The sequence below is a fragment of the Coturnix japonica genome, chromosome 2 (genome assembly GCF_001577835.2).
Source record: "Coturnix japonica isolate 7356 chromosome 2, Coturnix japonica 2.1, whole genome shotgun sequence".
Lineage (NCBI taxonomy): Eukaryota > Metazoa > Chordata > Aves > Galliformes > Phasianidae > Coturnix > Coturnix japonica.
Genome location: NC_029517.1, coordinates 62,131,179 through 62,151,091, shown reverse-complemented (window position 1 = coordinate 62,151,091; position 19,913 = coordinate 62,131,179). Strand labels below are relative to the sequence as shown.

Below are 19,913 nucleotides of genomic sequence, written 5' to 3'. Positions count from 1 at the left end.
CTGCACAAATAGAACAAATTAGTTTTTCCATGATGAAGTTCCAAGTGTATGTTTGATTGCTTCTGTAGCAGTTGTAAGCCCCAGAGATTCAAGAGTTTTTCTACCTTGAGTATTTGAGGAGCTTTTGTCCTTCATTGTGTGTTGGAAGAGTCAAGTTTTTCCAATGGAATATTTGGGGGCTTTTTGATTCGAAGGGGAAAGCCGCAATATGAGGCTTAATTCCCCCAAAGAGTCCGGTGTTGCTGTGAACGAGCTGGAGAGTCTAGGGAAAGTTTATACTCTTCCCATTGCTGAGTGCAGAAAGGTGGTATCCACCACCAAGTGGTTCTGCTGTTTCTAGATCCATTCTATTATCAGCTCTGTAGTTCTTTTCTCAATATATATATATATATATATATATATATTTTCCCCTAAGGCTTTATTTCAGATAGTGAAAGCAAGTGAGGATGAAGATACTGCTGGGATGCAGCTCTAGGATAAAGCCATTTCCAGCTTGCTTCTAGGAATATCATTTATGGCATGATTTTGATTTGTTGAAATGAACTTACTTAGCTGAAGGACTAACATCTTTCAGTCCTATTGAGTTGCACCGTGTCCATTAGGCTTTTCAGTCTGCCTTGAAGCAGTTAATGTTCATTGTGGCTCATGTCTGCCTTATGTGACAAGCCACTTCTTACCATGCAGGTCGTACCTTATCTTAGGGAATGGGGTCTAATTGTGCCCTTATGCATTCACACCAGGAATTATATCTAGCAGGTTTTTAAGTCTGTCTCTAGTCTTTTGGGAACTGAAAGCATTTGCTTTTAGGAATGTTTAGGCTGTTTTCTAGGGCTTTCAGAACCTTAGGTGTTCTCTGAGAAATCAGGACTGTTCTATATACTTCTCATAAACTCAAAGGATTAGGAGACCTCTCCTGGCAAACATTAGCGTTTCTTCTTTGAAATGCCTGCTCTGGGATTCTTAGGAAATTCTAATTGTTCTATGAAGCTGGACTTTAATTCTGTTTCAGATAGAATGTGGGTTAATTCTCTCCTGAAGGGATAAGTAACTGTGTTGGTCATACAAGCACAAACCAAACAGTGGCTATTGGGAATTGATTCAGCTCTGACTTTTCATTTTATTAGCCTCGAATAAGCTTTTGCACTCGGATTAATTTTAAGTATTCTTTCCTGTTACAGTGCTCACGTGGATTTGTCTGTGGGGGGAGTATAATTAAATGTCCAGTTCCTCTTTGAGATGTAGAAAAGGCATTGAAACTTTATAGTAGAGTGGAGAAAGATGAAGCAAGAGGTGCTGATTGAGCTCTTGCACGTACATAAAAAAAACGTGTACAGGTGATACTATTGTTATTTTTGTACCTAGAGAGAGCCGGTTTGAAACCTTTGTGGTCAATGTTCTTTTTTTGTGTGCAGCCAGGCTAATGTGAACAGATTGTATGGGCTAATTTGGAAGGCAGGTGTTCTCATCATAAAACCACCGCTGTAATAGCTGTGATGTGTTGTGTCATACTCATGGGAAAAGGTCAAGAGTAAGTGGACATAAACTAACTTTTACCTGTATTTGTGGTTCAGCAAGGTCATCTTCTGACATGTAGATCATTCAGTGGAGGGAAAGTTGCTCACTGATGACTAATGATCTATTTTACCTTCTTTCTCATAGAAACAAAACCATATTTTCACAACATCTAGCATCAAAATCTGTTGCCCCAGTTTGCTTTCCAGTTTTGAATGTTTGAAACACCTCAATTAAAGGTCTAGGAATCACTTTTTCACTGCTGTGTTTCCTCATTGCAGCATTTTTCTTCATGCATTCAGACTCTTCTCAGTCTCTCTTCATATTTAAAATAATGCTGTGTATTAGGAAAATGCACCATATTCTTTACTAGTCCACAGAAAATAAGAATCTAGTTCTGGTGGTGGCTGGCCTATTAATACCTTAATTTGAGTGATTCAGGCCAGGTGGCTTGCTTCACTACTCAGCCTGAATATGGCAAGGTCAGTGCCTCAAATTATATCTCTCAAAGTGGGATTTGTGGGTGAGAGGATTTCTTGTACAGCTCTGACTGCTTGTTCAGATGGCCATCACCTGCACGTTCACATGCACAGATTTACATTTCAGATGCAAAATATGCGAAACTTTTGACTTTAGAACACATTCCTGAGTCACTTAAGCTTGTTCTTTATATAGTATTTAATTTGGTTTGGAGTTAAAGTTAAAGTGTTCTTTTTTCCCATCCCTCTCTGATGATGGTGTTCTAGAACAGCTGCATTTGCCGTTTTGCTTTACTACTCGAAGCTTTGAAAAGAAATGTAGCAATGATGTTGTTTTTTAACATGCTCGGGGGAAAAAGGAATCAAGTGTTGTTTCAAGAGATTAAATATGTCTTCCTTTTTTTCCCTTTACTGCAGATGCCCGAGATGTAGAGCAGTTGAGCAAGAATAACATTACACACATTCTTTCAATTCATGACAGTGCCCGTCCTATGCTTGAGGTAAGAGGGATGGAAACTCCGTAATAAACTCTTACTTTGACACTGAGAGTCACAGCTACCTTGGGATTTATGTTGAGTTCTGTTTGACTGGTGTTTTGAAATGGGATTTGGAAATGTTTGTAGACATGGGATCCAAGCTGTAGACTTGGGATCCTGTCACAAATGTTGCTGTTGCTGCCATTGCAACAAGAAGTAATCTAGCTGACAGAGACAATTAATAGCGTCAGTCAGCTAAACATAACAACAGGATTGTTATCAATCTAATAGTAAAGGTAAGTTTTTTTTGTGTGTTGAATTCATGCATCACATCAACAACAATATTCCTTTTCCCCTTTTTGCGTTGCCAGCTCGCCTTTGTACTAGGCCACTTTCTTAAGTCTTTAAAGCAAATTGTTGTCTGAGTAGTTTGCAGTCCTCCCTAGGGCTTGGGGCCTGGGAGAAACAAGTGCTCTCTTGTGTAATGTATCTAAGACAGTGGAGCATCTGTAGGTCTCCAACACTTTAACACAAAATATTCCTCATTTTACGGAAGGGGAACTTATCTCAAGAGTTGAAATGACTTGACTTGCTGTGTCATCTTGAGCAGTGAAAGAGCTGGAACCAATCTGTAGCTCTCTTTGACTGTTGTGCTTTCTTCTTTATGCCACATTGCCTTAAAGGGAGAAAAGTGTGTCACGGCTTTGCTACACCCTAAAATCCTACTGTTTGATTTATACAGGGAACTATTTGCCCACTTAAATTCACTAGCTTGTTCCCAGCATTTTGTTTTTTTGTGAAGTATGGCAAAGTAGGAGATAAGACCATTGGTGATTTCACCTCTGGAATCTCTCCTTTTCACTCGTATCGCATGAAATCTCTAGTGGATTCAGTCCTAAAACTGAAAACTACAGACTTATTACAAAAGCTACAAAACTTCCACTCCTCTCAGGCAAACCAGTAGTCAAGCTGAACAAAAGATAACCCTAATATGTCATGATTAAAACAAAAATGAAGTTCATGGGGAATTCAAGGTTTCCCTTTAGCTTAGAAGTGGGTTTAAGCGGAGTTTACATGAGCTGTAAACTTTGTAGTGTCCATCTGACTTACAATGAGCCTGATGCAGGTTAGTTCTGAATCACTGAACTTCAAACTGCGCTTAGTTGAGAAGAGATGTAGTTGCTTCCTCTAGTGTGCTGCTCTCTAAAATGAGTAGAGGCTTGATTTGTTTTATTATCATTATTAGAAAGGTAGGAATGCTAATTATGGCACATTCCAGCTGCAACCTCAGGTCAGTGTTTCTTGTGGTGTTGGTGGTAATGCTGACAGCCCACATGTCTTCCTGACATGGCGTTGCATCTGTTTGTGGGTCTGTGTGGCGAACAGATCTGGGAGCTTGTGTGAGCCAAACATAATCAAGTCACCATTTCTTCTTGTAGCTATTTCCACAAAAGACATCAAATGTTAAATTTGCTCAGCTCAGTTCCCTATCTGGTTCATGATGCAGTCTTATAACTTACAGTGGTAAGGGAGCAGTGGCTGGTTGAGGGTAGGCTTTCTTTGTTCACCCCTTCCTCTGAAATAAATATTTCTCTAAGGATGCCTTCTGCTTTTGCAACACGCAATGTATTCTTTTCCTTGCAGGTACTGTGGAAAGCAACAGTTAAACTTCTGTAAATAGTGCAAGGATTTCAAAGTCCATTCGTTTGAGAGCTGAACTGATTGTTATTGCTTTATAATTCATAGTCTTACTGTGAACTTATTTTATCTTCATCTGAATGTTTCTCTTTTGGAACAAAGATCTAGAAGATATTGTGTTATTTCCTTTATTATTTGCATCTTCCCATGTAGGTTTGTTTACAGATGATATATCCATGTAGTGCTTGAGGCTTGTTCTCAAGTCCACTGAAGTCAAACATATTCTATTAAGCAAAGCTTTCTCTGCAAGCCATGAAAGGGTAAGTGGTTTTAGGAACAGAAGACTCACTGTTGCTGTCAAAGAGGATTTGGTCATCTTTAGCTGTCTCTGGAACAAATAAATATGGGTGCATACTCTCCAAGAGGTGCCAGATTACTCACATCTTGCTTGTCATGTTTTGAAATTATGGTAGTGACTGTTACGGTGTGAAAGTTGTTCTGATACAGCACCTGAAGCTACAAACCTTGGGTAGAAGATGAAAATGAGCAATCTGGTTGCGACGTCCGTACTGGGAAGGAACAATACTCAAGAGGGAAAAAGCCAACGTCCAGTATATGTTGAAAGAACCAACTTGTTAGATTATAAAATTACTTTCCCTTTAGTAGCTTAAAGCATTGCCCCTCTCTTGGCAAACCGCTCTTAGCTGATTGTGTTTAAAATATTCACAGTAGTTTATAAAATCTGTGCTTCTTTCTGTGTTTTATAAGTATTGCAGTATTTGGAAGTATTTTCTTACCAGCTTGCTAGAAAATGACTGGAGAGTTTCACAAAAAACATTTGTCTTATTGGTTTAGGTTTCGTAGTGTTTTTCTGTTGAAGAGATGATTAAAAGGAAGCTTTTCTCACTGAGATTTGGTTTCAGAACTTATTTTGATGATCATGTACAAATCCGCGTGGACTTCTAAGCTGTGTGTGGCTCATAATCGGTGTTCAGCCTTGGGAAGCTACAGTGTGCTTTCAAGTTGGAATAACGAGAAAAAGTAGGTTGGTAAATGAGTTTGAATGTAAAATTTCTCATACTTTCAGATATTGTAAGCCTACATTAAGTACAAGGCATAGAACTGTTTTGTGAAGCTTTCAGGTGTTTTAGACTGAAAGGAATCTGCCAAAATCTAGACTAAGCTAAATTGCAGTATTGCCCTGTAGTTGTTCTTATTTAAATTATTTCAAGGAAATATAAAACCAAGCTTAAATCTAAGTAATGTTTAGAAAGCACCCTGAAGCTGTTGTTCCAGTGGAGCAGACCATTACTAAATGGGATATTAACCTGTTAGGTAAACATTTTATGTTTTAAAGATGCATCTTTATTACTCTGCCAGAAAAACTATAGGTAACTGGTGGCGTGTTCCAGCGAAAGGACTGTGTGCTACTCTCAGTAAGGCTTGTTACTTCAGCTGTGCAGGAGTCCTCTGAATAAGAGTGATGTCCATCAGTGCCATGTGTACATGCTGTGTTGTCCAGACGTGGAAGCAAGTTGGCTCCTCTTGAGCACATTGGGCAGGTGCCATTGGAACACTTGCAGAGGTTTTATAAATCCACACAAAAGCCATGTGCAGAGGAGAACGATTAGATTTCTTGTCACCTGCTTTCTAATTTCTCTCCTAGCTAGTTCAGATTTGAAAACCTCTGTTCAGAATGTGAGAGAGAGTGAAAGGCAGATGGGAAATCAGATACCTGTGTGCTTTAAGTGGTTGTATAGCTTGCAGTGACCTGCTGTAGCTCTTAGTTGAACTCCTTTTTTGTTTTAAGGCCAAGGCAAATAGCTGTTGGGCTTAAGAGATCTAAATGCTGAAATATCTGACTGCTGTGATATCCAGGTATCCTAACCAAGCAGTCAGTCAGAATATACAGAGAAAGTGGACACTTAATTCCTCCTAAGCATTTCAACCTATTGCTTCAGAGAAGCCTAACTGAGCCAATTTGAGCCTTTGCTTTTGGACTGCCCTTGCAAGCTGTGTTCTTTTGGGTTGCTCTGGGAAAGGTGGGAAATGGCCCCCAAGAGATATTCCTGTCAAGCTCAAATGCTGCTTTATTTCCTAGAACTTTTCAGTATGTCAGGGGATACAAAACCTAACACATTCAGACCTACCTTGCTACTACTGTTGAGAAAGACATGCAGCGAAGTCATGTTGGTGATATTTACCTTTACTCTACTCCTTTAAATTTGGGATCTAACCAGTTTTTTGACAGTTGATCTAAATGAAGGAGGTGAAGGCAAATCTTGTTAATCTTGCTTACAGAAATCTGGTTGCAGGTTGTTTCACTCTGGAGTTTCCAGGCTTTTGATCCTGTTTGGAGGGAAGCAGGAGTGCTAGGAATTATTCTATTTTTGTGGCTGTTCAAGCTCAGTCTTGGAGACTGATAACCACAGAAGAAGGCAGGGAATTTTCTGATTGAAGTCTTCAGGTCCTCATGCGGAGAAACCGTATTGGAATAAGAAATGAAGATATATGTGTTCAAGTTGGAAGTAAGCAAGGTTTTTAACAAGGAGGATAAGTAATTGCTGAAAAGTACAGCCAAGGAAGCGATGAATTTTCTTGTGCTCCACTTTTGTGTGAACTTGATTAAAGTGCAAAGGCTCTGAGCTTTGTACTTCCATGTCAGAGCACTTCTCAGTCTTTGGTCTGTCCGAGATGCTTTGAGGTGCCAGCTGTGGTGACTGCTGAGTATACTGCAGGCACCTGTCCATCAATCCAGAAATGGACTGAAACTACCAGCTTCTTTCACTTGGTTCACCACACATTTGTCAGTTATTAATAATTTTGTGTTGTTTTTTTTTCCTCTTAACTAACACCAGAAGTTTGACTTAGTAAATACTTAACGTGTATTACTGGTTGCCTGTATTTGTGCAGTCCTTTGGGATTAATGTATTTACAACATTCTCACTGTCAGACTGGCCAGTGCTGCACTGCAGGCAGCTAAATGCTGCACACTCATCTTGGAGTTATCACAGTAACAACGTAGATCTTAAATCAGCAAGACTTTACCTGGGCATCCCTGTACTGTTCTCAGTCACAAAAGCTTTCTGTGTTTACAGCAGCTCTATTTGCAACGTGTTGCATTAGGAGTAGGCTTTTGCATGTGTGCTGCTTCTATATGCCTGTGAGTTTTTTGTTCTGTGTATTCTGTTGCTAGAGAACTTGTTTTGCTTTTATTTTTAGTTTTAGTGGCCTTTTTCAGATGGCGTGTATCAGTATATGTGTGTAGTCATTTGACAGGAGTGTGAGTAAAATCCTGACAAAATATGCCTGATTTTTCAGGAGTTTGGGATGTTATTATTTTTCTCTGCCCAGTACAAAAAAGTTCTCAGGAGTTGTGGACATCCCTATTTCATGTGAATAACCCATCCGTATCCTTGTGATAATCAGGTACTCATATGCTGTTCTTTCAAGTCTTGTGGCTTGCTAGACTTATTCTCTAGATGAGTGATATTAAGGCACTAGACTATTGAATGATGCAATGTCTTCTGGTTGCTAAGAAAATATTTAATATCTACGAAACATCTTTTTTCCTCTAACTCTCTTAATATGCTATTGTATAGATTGTTTTAATCTTCACTCTGCAGTTAACCAAAGTACCATCAGGTTATTTGTTTTTCTTTCCTTCAGTATTCTGATGCCATTTATGGTATCATCTTTATCTGGTATGTGCTATCTCCAGAGTCAGCAGCTTTTCTCCTTGTTTTCTTGGACTGATGACTGTATATAACTGGTAGGTAGTTGCAGGGGGAGTTAGGGAAGGGCAAATTGCATCTTGCTCAGTTTGCTTGCTTGTGCAGCCAGCTTGACTGAGTCATATATTTGAGAATAAACTGTATGGTCCAGTAGAAATAGGATTGAAAATACTCTGTCCTTGAGAAGCTAAGCCAGAAGAGAAAAGCACAGTTAAAATGCTGTGCTGTTATCTAAGAACAGTCTTTCTTGCTCCTTGAATAAACAATAAACAGATGAAATCACAGAATCATAGAGGTCTCTTCTCAGACCATCAAGTTCAACTGTCAGCCAGTCAACACTGTGCCCACTGAACCGTGTCCCTGAGTGCCACATCTACACGTTTCTTCAATAGTCGTAGCCTGCAGGCCTAGTATATATAATGCATTTATATCAGGCTGCTTCAAGATCTGGATCTCATTTCATTTTTCAAAGCCTGGTTGGATGTTGTAAACCTTAATGCAATTCCAGTTGGACATGACAGTCTTGAAAATGTGTGAAGATCATCTTTAGAAACCTGCATAAATATCATTAAGAAAAGCAAAGCAAACTAATCTGCCACAATTCAGATAAACTGCTTCAATAAAGATAAGTTGTTTTTTTTTTGTTTATTTGCGTGTATGTATGCATTGGTGACTTTGTGCTGAAGCAAAGGGAATAAAAGTCCTGTCATGCCTCTTGACAGCCCTGAAAGTGCTGAAAGCCTCTTCAGTGCTTTCTTCTTTGGCTCTGTAACATGAAGGAATATCCCCACACAGAAACAGAGCAGTCCAGAAAGCACTTGTCTGGGACCAGAAGCATACCAGTTTTCAAAGTGAAATAACTAAAAAAGGGAAAAATAGGGAAACTAAGCAGCTGGCATAAGCTAGTTCTGGACAGAGAAATGCTGTTCTGAGAAATACTAGTGTATTAAAACTGCATTACTGAGTTGGATAGCATACAGAAGCCTTGAGTTGGAGGAACCCATTCATACATGAAGACTGCATCTCAGTGACATGATGAAAGAGATCCCTGCTTCATATGACTGGCAGCACATTCTGTGCATAGACTCTGCTGTCCAGAGACTTAGGGGAACTATTAAAGAGTGAAATGAAAAAGAAAGTCTTCAGAATCAGAGTTGCTAATATATCAAAAGGCCGTTGCTGTTGTATAAAGATAGCAAATCATTTTGTCAAGTCAGAGTATTGCCTTTGTATCTACAGCAATAAGCTCTCATATGACCAGTGTTGCCACCAGTGGAAGTGATCAATTTTCAGCCTTTTTGCTATCGTCAAGGGGAAGTATAGAAACTGCCTCTTATAATTAAAAATGCTGAACTTTCTTTTATGGTATTTCAGTGCATTGGGGGTAAGGTTTTCCCCTTGTGAGATGTTTCAGAAGACTATGCTGAGCAAAACAGGTACTACCTTTCTCTCACGTGTAGTGGCACCAGAAGATTTTCTCCAGTTTGAAGTGATGCCCTTTCTGGCTTTGGCTCTGCTTGTGAAGTTAGGAGCTCTGACTAATTTTTCAAAAATCACTTTGATGTCCCATCAAAGAAGCCTCCAAGTGACTTCCATGGAGCAACTTTTAAAGCTTGTTAGGCTGGGTCTTCATCAGGATTTACCCTTGGCGAAGGCTGCTGTACTGGTGATGCAGTCAGATCCATTCATTGTTTGAATTGCTCAGTATCCACTAGCTGTGTCAGGGGAAGCATGTTCCTTTGGTGGCAAATGGTAGGGAAGAGAGGATGAAGAATGTTTGAAGCTTGCAGTTGTTTGTACAAGGGATTTTTTGTCCAGCAGATGTCAAGGCTGGTTGGGTACTGTGTTGACTGGAGCAGACCAAATGCTTTGACTTACACTGTGCCAAAGAGGTTGTGTTGAGGGAGTTAATCCAGATATGTAAATGTGAATGTGTTCTTGAGGTTTAATAGTTGTGTCCCAGGGTTCCCTGAGATGAAGACATAGGTGTGGGAGAGATTGCTTTAATGTAGTATTCAGAGCCCCCTTAGGGATCAGGGCCTAGTGTGATAGTTGGTGCTCTGTTGGTGCGCATGGGCCATAGAGTAAGCCAAGCTGTAAAGGCCTTAACAAGGTCCTTACTCTCAGCTGAAGTATGTAGTTCTAAAGGAGGTAAGAAGTGTAAAGTTATTGGTTATTTCTCCTTGTTTCTCATTCTTTCACAGAATCACAAAATGACCCAGGTTGGAAGGGACCTCAAGGATCATGTAGTTCCAACCCCCATTCTTTCAGATAAGCCAGGTCAAAGATAGAATGAGAAATGATATACAGAGCTCTTTGTAAGTCAGGTCAAAGCCATAACTTTTTCAGTGTTTCAGCATTATGTTAGAAAGGCAGATTGAGTAGAGATTAAGTTTGAGTGGACTTAATGATAGGGACTTTTCAAAAAGTGTTACTAAGAAAACTGTGCAAAAACAAACAAAAAAAGAAACACCCCAAAACCAACACCTCCCCTACAAAAAAAAGCCAACAAACCACACAACAACCAACCATCATGACTGGCTTATAATAAAATAGTTTTTACAAGACAGTGCATGCTACGTGTGTAAATTCTATTGCAGGAGCTTTCTGCAGTTCATGTTCTTCATCTAATTTCAATTTCATTTGTATTTTTTCAAAGTCAAACCTGAGTGTGTTGTTCACTGAAGTCAATTAGCAGTTGTTGGTTTTTTTTTTTTTGCTGAAACACAAATGTATTTTCTATGAGTCATTAATAAAATCAGCACCAGAAAGCAACTGAAAGGACAAGCAAACGGTTGAATGGTTTTCAGTTTAGCATGTTCAGTTTGGCATATTACTGAGCAATACTCTTAATCTGCTCTTGTTGGTTTGGCTTGAGGAAGCTTTGTGCTGGCTGTTTCCCACTTTAGCTTTTTTGCTGAAATGCCCCTAAACAAAAATAAGTCCTGTCCTCATCTGTTGATGGGACGACTCAAATTAACACATGGTTTTTGACTAACCTGAAAGAACTTGCCAGGTGCTGGAGGTTTTCTATTTGCATTTGGCTTCACAAATTTAAGTTTAGGGTTTTAGGTTTAAAAAAAAATTCTTGGAAGTCGTTGATGGCATCTTTACATAAATTTAAATATAGAGTGGTCTTTTGCCAAAAATACAATTCTGCCCTTTTATTTTTTTTAAACAACAAAAAAAGCAACTTTCAAATAACCTTAATAACCTCTTCCCCCACCCCTCCTATGGGAGTAGAAATTTTGTATTTGATGTTATTTTTTCTCCTTTCACCCCTGTCTTTTAAATTCTAGATTTGGATTTCCAATACTAATTGCTGTGTGGAAAAAGAATGTACTAAAAGAACCGAGTTTTGTATAAAAATCCCTGGACTGTTTTATTTCTCAGATAAGTTAGTATGATTTTGTTGAATTGTACCTCGTTCTAAATCACCTCTTGATGTGTTTTCTCATATAGAAAATAAAATGTCCATGTAGGTGCTGCATTTCTCTCACAGTACTGCTTTTTTGCGCCTTCTCCTGTTTGGATGTGAAGTTTTTTCTTGGTATTGAGACTAAATTTGTGTGTTCTTTAGCGATCTTATTTTCAGTCACTGACCGAATATCCGACACATAGTACTTGTGGATGTGTCATTATGCTACTGCAAAATTCTGCATGTTCTTCTACGAAAACCTGAATGCCAGTTTGTATGGTGTTAATTGAAATGAAGCAGGGATTACTTAAGCTAAAAAGAAGGTAAATAGGTTACAAATTGAGCACAACTGGACTGTTTTCTTTCCTGTGCAGTCTGTGGAACACTGGATTTAATAACAAAGATGTAATGATACTTCCTTTCTTTTTTTCTTTATGCAGCTTAAGTATTAGAAAGTTCTTGTTTAGTCTTACTGACTTTTCTGAGTGTGTAATTCCTATGCAGTTAACGATATTGCTGGACTGACCTCAAAATTAAAGACAAATTTGGAAATGCCTGAAGTTCCAGTAGTATCTTCAGTGTAAAATCTCTGTGCATGCTCACATATACATGCACACCTAAACCTTTTTACTCTTCATACCTCGATGCTCAGTGTCACAGAGCTGCTTCAGTTCTGGAATCACCGAAATTGTGCCAGTGTTGTTGTTGCTCAAATACCAGTGAATTTTAGAAGTTTTACTTAACTCTCGCTTGTTTCACCTTTGACAATCTTGAAATCAGAATACTTGCTCTAGTTTTGTTAGCTCTCACTGTATCGGTTTAACTGTAGCATTTAGTTTCAGGGCCTAAGAGACAGAAATCTAGTTTTGGTGGTTACTGTGTCTGCTGGAACAGAAAACAGAAAAGTAAATAATGTTTTATTCAATTTTTTTTTTTTTCCCTCTCTAATCTTAGCATTTCAACAGAAATGTTTTTAATTGTTTAGGACATCAGTCCGGATCATGAGGTGAATAATAATGAAAAGATATAGAAAAGTGTGTGTGTGTTGGAAGGTTTGTTGCCAAATGTGATTGCTTCTTTTCACAGAATCACAGAATGACCCGGGTTGGGAGGGACCTCAAGGATCATGAAGCTTCAACCCCCCTGCCTGGCAGGGCCACCAAACTTCCACATTTACTAGATCAGGTTACCCAGGGCCCCGTCCAACCTGGCCTTTTCTCCGTTGGTGATTTAAAAGTTACAACTGGGGAGTAGTAGTGATTCGAGAGATGGGCAGAAGAAAGTTGTGTTCAGCACCTCATTGATCTGGAAGCTTAGATATGAACTGGTGAATATTTACTGGAGAGCATGGTTTTCTTCTGTGTTGGCGTATGGATGGAATGTTTTGTTATCTGAGAACATACATGACCTCAGTTTAATGAAAAAGTTAGGTTGATTTTTTGATAATCTGAAAAACTTGAGAGATAAGACGCAGCTGACAGAAATGTTTGAGTAATTACTTATTAGCACCAGTCCTCAAAGAAGTCATTTTATTAAAGTAATATTAAAGTAATATTACTTCTCTCCAGTTCTTGCAACAGCAAACTTTTCTCTGTGCTTTGACAAATGCCATTGTTTTGCAGCTATTGGTTATTTTGTCACACCTGGTTTATTGTATGTAGTGGGTGTGGTACAGTACCTGTTTTAAAGTGTTCTGTCCTTCCTCCACCAAATGGTTTTTAGGGAGCTGTCATTCCTAAAGAACATTTAGAATGAATAAATAAGATCAGGACTTGCAGACAGTGTGAAATTTAACTTGTGTTTTGTCTTAATTAATGTGGGTCTTGGGAGCAACTCTGGATATTGCGTATACAAGCAGATTAAAGCTTCTTGAGTGGAACTGCTAACAAGGTGATGGTCTGGAAGTTGTTGAAATCTTCACTAGGAGCTGGTCTGTTTGACTGTTAAACTATCTTTTGATTTTAGTTTGCTTTGTTTAGTTGCCATGTTTCGCTAATTGTTGCCTGCCTACGTCTTACACTTTGTGGTTTCAGAATGGCAAGTGAACTCTTCTAGGTAACAAACATTGTCTGTATCTTTCTTTCATGCTAATACCCTATCTAAAATTTGTTCCTATTTACTTGTTCCCTTGACATAAGCTGTTCTGCTTTGAGGAGTCCCTTTCAGACGGTTCATAGATATTATCTGTCTGCAAGATATGTGCACAGAAAGGATAGCGATGCCTTGGGGCACAGAAACTCAAGGTCATGACAGCACTTGTGAAGTTTGTTGTTTTTTTTGTTTTTTTTGTTTTTTTTTAAACAAGAGCAACAAACAGTAATTAAGAATCATTTTACTGCCAATGTTTTAAAATTGTGTACCCAGAATATAAAGAAAAGCTAATCCCAGAAGTCAAGCTGCAAATGGCTACACAAAAAGCCCTCAGGGCTCATCTGTGGATATCTGCCCCCATGCATTCTTTTATAGTTGCTGTATTTCAGGTATACCATTAGGATGAATGATATTTGATTCTATTATTGTTTAAACAATGAGAACCAAAACTTGATGGTAGGATAGAATCCTCAGGAGTTACCAAGTCTTGTCCAACTGCTTGGGTCAAAGTTAGAGTTCTGTGCTTTCCCCCCCCCTTTTGTGAGAGTTGGGTTAAGTAACTGTACAGTACTTCTGAAATGCCACCTCTATTTCTGAGTGCTATTTCACTGGAAGTGGTGCTGAAGACCTCCAAGAAGAGGCTCTGGATGAGCCATTCAGTACCAAATGTGGTCTGTCATAGGCTAGTTTCATGCCTGCTTGTGGTAGTGGGAACTAGCCAGCCATGACAAAGAGAAAAAAAAAAAGAACGTTGTGGCTCTTCAGCTTTTAAAGTGAACATGATCTGAAAGCCCCTTTGCACTCAATGTGTGAAGAGTGCTCAGCATGTGCCATAGCATCTGAATCAGGCATCCCTGATGAAGAGCAGTACAAACTGTCACTTGTTGATGCAGATCCCTTTGGCAATGAGCTGCTTTGGCTTGTGAACTGCCTTCTTTCCCAATCTCTCAGCTACCTTCTCCCAGGTAGCTATCCCACAGTCCCACAGAGTACCACATACTGTCTCTGTCTTGGCATTGTCATTATGGTTCCTTCCCCCTCATCTGGTGCTGCCACATCTCTGTGCTTAGCATCTGCCTGCAAATCCTTTCCTGTTCTGGCTATCTTTTCCAAACCAGAAAACATTGGCTTTACAAGTACATCTGAACAATTCTCACAGCTCTACTTATCTTGGATACTGAAAGACTTGCAGTGAATAAGCTGCAACCTGTGTTCTTGGAAGTTTTGAAAGCGTATCTAGCTGACTTCTTAAATGGAAGTGGTCTTTTTCTTAACGGTCATAGGGACAAACTGACCTTTGAAAATAGAATGAGTTAAAATGAACGTTGACAATGCAAAGCAGGAGTGTATGATTATAGTATTGCTTTAAGTATACCCAGTAACACTTACAATGCGTCAGAAATGCTTACCTAACTTCCCTAATTGATGCTATAACTTGCTAAGTTAGCTGACTAGGAAAGAGAGGCTAACTTTGTGGAACAAAAGTATCCATTTTATGAGTCTGCTTCTTGAAGTTTCCAAAATAATAAAAGTAATTGAGTGTATTTAACTTGGATGTTTTCGTCTCATTTCTTTTTGCTTCTTTACACAGGGGGTGAAGTACCTCTGCATTCCCGCTGCTGACTCACCTTCACAGAACTTGTAAGTTTTCGTTGAAAATAAAACACAAAACCCCAGAATTCCTTCAGTGCTGTGCTGCCTGTTTTACAACGACCCAAAAGATCTAATTCTGATCTCTCACAAATATTACACTAACGTGTTTTTAAACTGCTAAGAAAATACATTAATGTTTTCTTGCAGCCACTTTGGTTCTGACCCAGTTTGTTGTGTAAGGGTTTATAGGAAGGTTGGTATATAAATAAGTATATAGACGCTCTTTATTAATTTTTGCTGTGTTCCTAATATATTCCCAGTTTATTCCAGCAAATGTTTTTGTAAACCTTTGTTGCTTATCTCTTCGTTTTTACTAAAGCAGTCTCTCTAGTCGTTGCTAGTCGTTGAAGAAAGGGAAATTATTTGAAAGAGCTGTGAAGTTTGGTGCTTCAGGAGTTAAATTCTTCACAGTGTGCCTAAGAGGTGCAATATGCAAACTGCTCCTGCAACTATGTGCTCTGGATGGCTTGTACCTACCTCTGAAGGCCCCACTTCTCTTATTAGTAGACTGGCATGGCAGGGAATTTGTCTGCCCTGGAATGATTCTTGCCTCGGAGATGTATGTACTGAAACTGTTGTGTGCCAGTCTCAGTTTTTCTTTCCACTGCTCACGTTCATGCAATGCTGATTAACTTGACCTCGGTTTTAATGTTTTGAACCATTGAACTAAAGGAGCATAGCAGATCTTGATTCCAAAGAGAAATCAAAACAAATTTTCTAAGAGAATTTGGATGGTAACCAACTCTTTCCTCTAGAGCTCAGTGTTTATGTTGGGGAGAGATGAGGGGGGTTTCAGCCACATCCTGCCAGAAAGTTTGGTAGAGAAATAAGTACTTGAAAGAGGCCTGGTACGTACGGAAGGAAACGCAGCACTGCTTTTCTCTCACATCACAGCAATATTCCGGCTGATGCTTTCGGTGAATATTTTTAGAGCTTATATTTCTCGTACCCTAGAAAGATTCCAGTATGACACTTGTTGTCTATTGGTTTGCCTTCCCATTCCGATGCATTTTTGTCAAAATCTTAAATAAATAAAATCCCTGTTCCAGGACCCTGATTTTCAACATGGGTCTGTAATGAGAAGTCAGATAGTTAACTGTCTTTGTCAAGCACAACTGGCCATGTTTGTGACCTTGATACTTAAATTTTAAAATTCAATCCTTTTGTACAGGAGAAAAAAATATCATATTGTTTGTTGGCATTCGGGGATCTGCTCCATTTCTGAAAATATTTTCCAGACCTGTTTCATTTGTAGAGATCAGGATCGTTTCAGGAGTGGAAGTAAAGGGGCCAACATTTCTGATGATGTTAATCACTGTCTTGCTTTGTCCTTTCCTCACCGTTTTGAGTATCAAGGAATTACATTGAAAAACCACCCCCCAGGACTTAGCAACTGTCTGGCATGTTACCAGAGCTATTAAAGCCTCTGTAAGATACAATATTTGCATGAGTATTGTTTCTGTTAGGCTGAAGGCGTCTGCAATTCTTGCTTTGGTATCAGGTGGTTGCAGGCAAACGTCATTACTTCTAATACTGAGACATTTTATCACTTAAAATAAAACTTGATGAGTAACTGATTTTTCTTTTTTCGCTTTGTAGAGTGCAGAAATTGAAGTAAAGTCAAATCACGATGCCCACAAGCAGTATTTTCGCTTGCTGTGCACAGAGAGTCCTCTGAAAGCAAGAGGAAATTGTTTTTCTTCAGGCTTAGAGGCTATGACAATCTTATCTAGGAGCGAGTAGCTGCACTACATGCACCCTCTGTTTAGGGAATGCAGCTGAGGAACAGGAAAGGGAGTATGCCCCTCTGCAACATCCTTACATATCTACTTCATTCTCTGGAAAGACACTATGGAGTTAGCAGGAAAAAAATCTAGTACCATTTTGTGTTGCAGATGCTTGTGTTTTCTTAGCAATCTGAGTGGTACGACTGTCTGGCCGTGTGCTTCTGTCTTACCTGTCTGGCCAAATGGCAGGTTTGTTAGAAGCTTCTGAAACTTGGTTGCTATTTTCTGGTTGCTGGCAGATTGAAAGTGTCCAACTGACTGCCCTTACTCATTGAATTTTGGATCTGTTAGCTCTTAATCCATTTCAGCTGAGTTTGTGTGAGGGGAGCTTTGGTTTCTTGTGTGTGTAATGCACATTTATTTGTAGTAAGCTTGTTTAGTGGATATCTTCCTTACAGAGATGATTTGCCAGTGAAATACAACAGAGATTCCCCTGTTAATATGCTAATACTCACCAAAGGGGCTCAAAAGCTCGTCTAGGCTCCTCTGTTCTTCCCCTACCTAGTGTAGGAATGAAGCAGTTGCTTTTGAGATCTGAGGTGCTTCCTCAGAGTCAAATGCATGTTTTCCTGGACAGTGAGAATTTTGTCTTGGGCCACTGACTTCCTCAGAAATGCCATGTCCTACAGAACCTGTTTTTAAGAAGGTATTCTATAGGAATCTGATCTTCTGTTTCTGAGCTATTCTAGTTAGTTGTCTTAGTCTATGTGTTTCTAAGGAGCTAACATCCAACTGTCAGGCCATTAATGGTGACAATACAGAAGCCTGTTAAGGAAAGAAATTTAGGTGGATCCCCATGTTTAGGCTGCCAAAAGGAAAGAAACATCGAGATACTTATTTCTATCTGTGTGCATTCCTTTTAATATTTATAGTTATTTGCAGGAGCCTGACTAGCAGTTCTGATATTTAGAGCTGGTATCATAACTCATCCCTCTGGCAAGCTTTGGGTTAGCCAGTGCATAAGGTGGTTAGCCAGTGCATAAGCTTAGACAACTTTCACGTCCTGCTGGCAGGGGCACTGTGCTAGTTCTTCTCCATGTGGTGTTTTTCCCCCTGAAGATGATGCAGTTCAGTACCCAGGTTTAAGCTTAGAGATGTATAAGTCAAGATGTCACATAATGAATTGTCTTGAAGTAGCTGCTTTGTTCTAACAAACAGGTTAACATTCAAGGCATTCATCAAGTGCTTTCCTGTTACAGATGATAATTATTGATTTTGCAATTAATGTAAGATTTGCTATCAAACAGTGCTTATTGGAGCCAGCAAAGACCATGTACTTCTGGAAAAGTACATTTTTCCTTTTCTGTGACTTAAGGTGAGAAGGGATTGTCATTCTACAGAGCAGCCCTGACTCTAAGCTTGGTTCTTTCTCTTCTCATTTTCATGAATGCTTGGAGACAGTTAACAGTGAAATCAGCAGACTGAGTATCAGCAAAAAGGAAGGACAAATAAGACTGAGTGCATGGAGCTCACTGCTAGCTATATTTAGTACTTTATAAAGATGCTCTGCTCATTCACAGATACTTTTCAAACCAAAGCACTGAAGTGTTTAACCAAAACTTGTGCCTAGACCATTGAAGTGAATTCACTGATGCTTGGAGCTTCTTTGTTGGCCCTGTTCTCTAGAGAAGAGGGAACATGGCTCTGTGAGGTAGGGATGCTGTCAATCCAGCCCTAACCAAGTTTCATCTGATCACTTTTGGACAAGCACTCCTTCATTGTATAGCAGCAGTGCCTCTTGCGCATACAGCACAAAGTCTTATTTGTCTTCTTGAGTTGCCTAGGTGAAGCTGCCTGTGTTCCACAGGCAGGCCTGAATGTCATGTTGTGTTGGAACTCAGCCAGTGAAAATGTCTCAGAGCAGCAGTCTGGGCATAGAAATGTATTTGCAAGGCTTCCTCTCTCTTCTTCGTTCATCCTGCGAAATAAAAAAATCCTGAGTTTACACGCTGCCCTAAAACTTGAGGCTACGTCACGCCTTCAGGTTTTTCAGTCAGTCAGATTTCCTCTGGCAGTTTTCCACAGTGTATCCAGTGAAACAAGAATTGCTTCGAAGAAGGAGTTGTGGGCTTTATTATTCCTCTTTTTGGATATGTCAGTTTAGGCTTCATCACCTCTGTAATTTCCACAAGCACTCTTGCAGTACTGTTGTCCTCCTCCAGCTCTTAGTGTAATATCAGCAGCTGCTCTGTTGGGCAGGAAGGGAAGTTTCCTCTTATGTGTGCATTCCTGATTTTTGTGTGGCTGCTGGTGCTGGGTTGAGGTTTTTTCTACTCACCCTTGTGGTATAATATATACTTAGTGTGGGGAAACATCTTGAGTACAGGACGTTCTTTCATGGGTATTAAGTTCAGTGTGCTTTTCAGGTTCATTTTTGCCTACAAGCCTGCTATTGAGTACTACTTAAGAAGCAGCCTCCTCTGTGCTGCACAAATTGCAGCTGCTTGCAAGCCTAAAGTGCAGGAGCACTCAAAGGCTATGGAAAACTCCAGCTGAGTTGATCCAAGAATTGCTGTTGGCTTCTGTGTTAGGTGGTAGGCAGCCCCAAGAGCTTTGTATCCTGAAAGGGTGAGCGCTCTGGGGCTGAGATGCAAAGAGGTGAGGTTGCAGGCTTGCTGTGAGATACTGCTTTGTAAGAGGCAGTGTACTTTGAGCATTGCTAACATAGCTGCACTCTGTTTCACCTAATGTCTAAGTATCCTCAAGGAGATATGAGGTCAAGTTACCAGAGGAATAAAACACAAACTGAAACATAGACTTGCTGTTCATCAGAATGAAGTGTTTGCCAAAATTTATCACACTGTAGTACCTAAGATACCAGTTCCTCCCTCAGGTAGCATGGTGAATAACTATGCCAAGTGAATTTTGGGTTTCGTTGGGGGATGCTAAGTTTTACATTGCAAGTCCTGTGTTCACTTCGAAATTCTAGAAACAGGATTAGGTGAGCTTTCAGATGCCTTTCTTTCTAAGTAGTGATTTTACTAAATCTTTACACTTTCTTCACTCTCTTTCTGCTTCTGTTTTCAGGGCAAGGCATTTCAGAGAGAGCATCAAATTTATTCACGAGTGCCGGCTTACAGGTGAAGGCTGCCTAGTTCATTGGTATGTATAACACTGGCTAAAGA

General features: G+C 39.6%; 1 protein-coding gene across 1 annotated transcript in view; it reads left to right on the top strand.

Annotated features, from left to right (window-relative positions):
- DUSP22 (dual specificity phosphatase 22) overlaps window positions 1-19,913 on the top strand; it is a 36,631-nt gene that overhangs the window by 8,603 nt on the left and 8,115 nt on the right. The window contains exons 3-5 of the mRNA XM_015854495.2: window positions 2,409-2,491; window positions 14,940-14,989; window positions 19,816-19,890. Coding sequence (XP_015709981.1) covers window positions 2,409-2,491; window positions 14,940-14,989; window positions 19,816-19,890 — 208 coding nt within the window. The remainder of the gene's footprint in view (window positions 1-2,408; window positions 2,492-14,939; window positions 14,990-19,815; window positions 19,891-19,913) is intronic.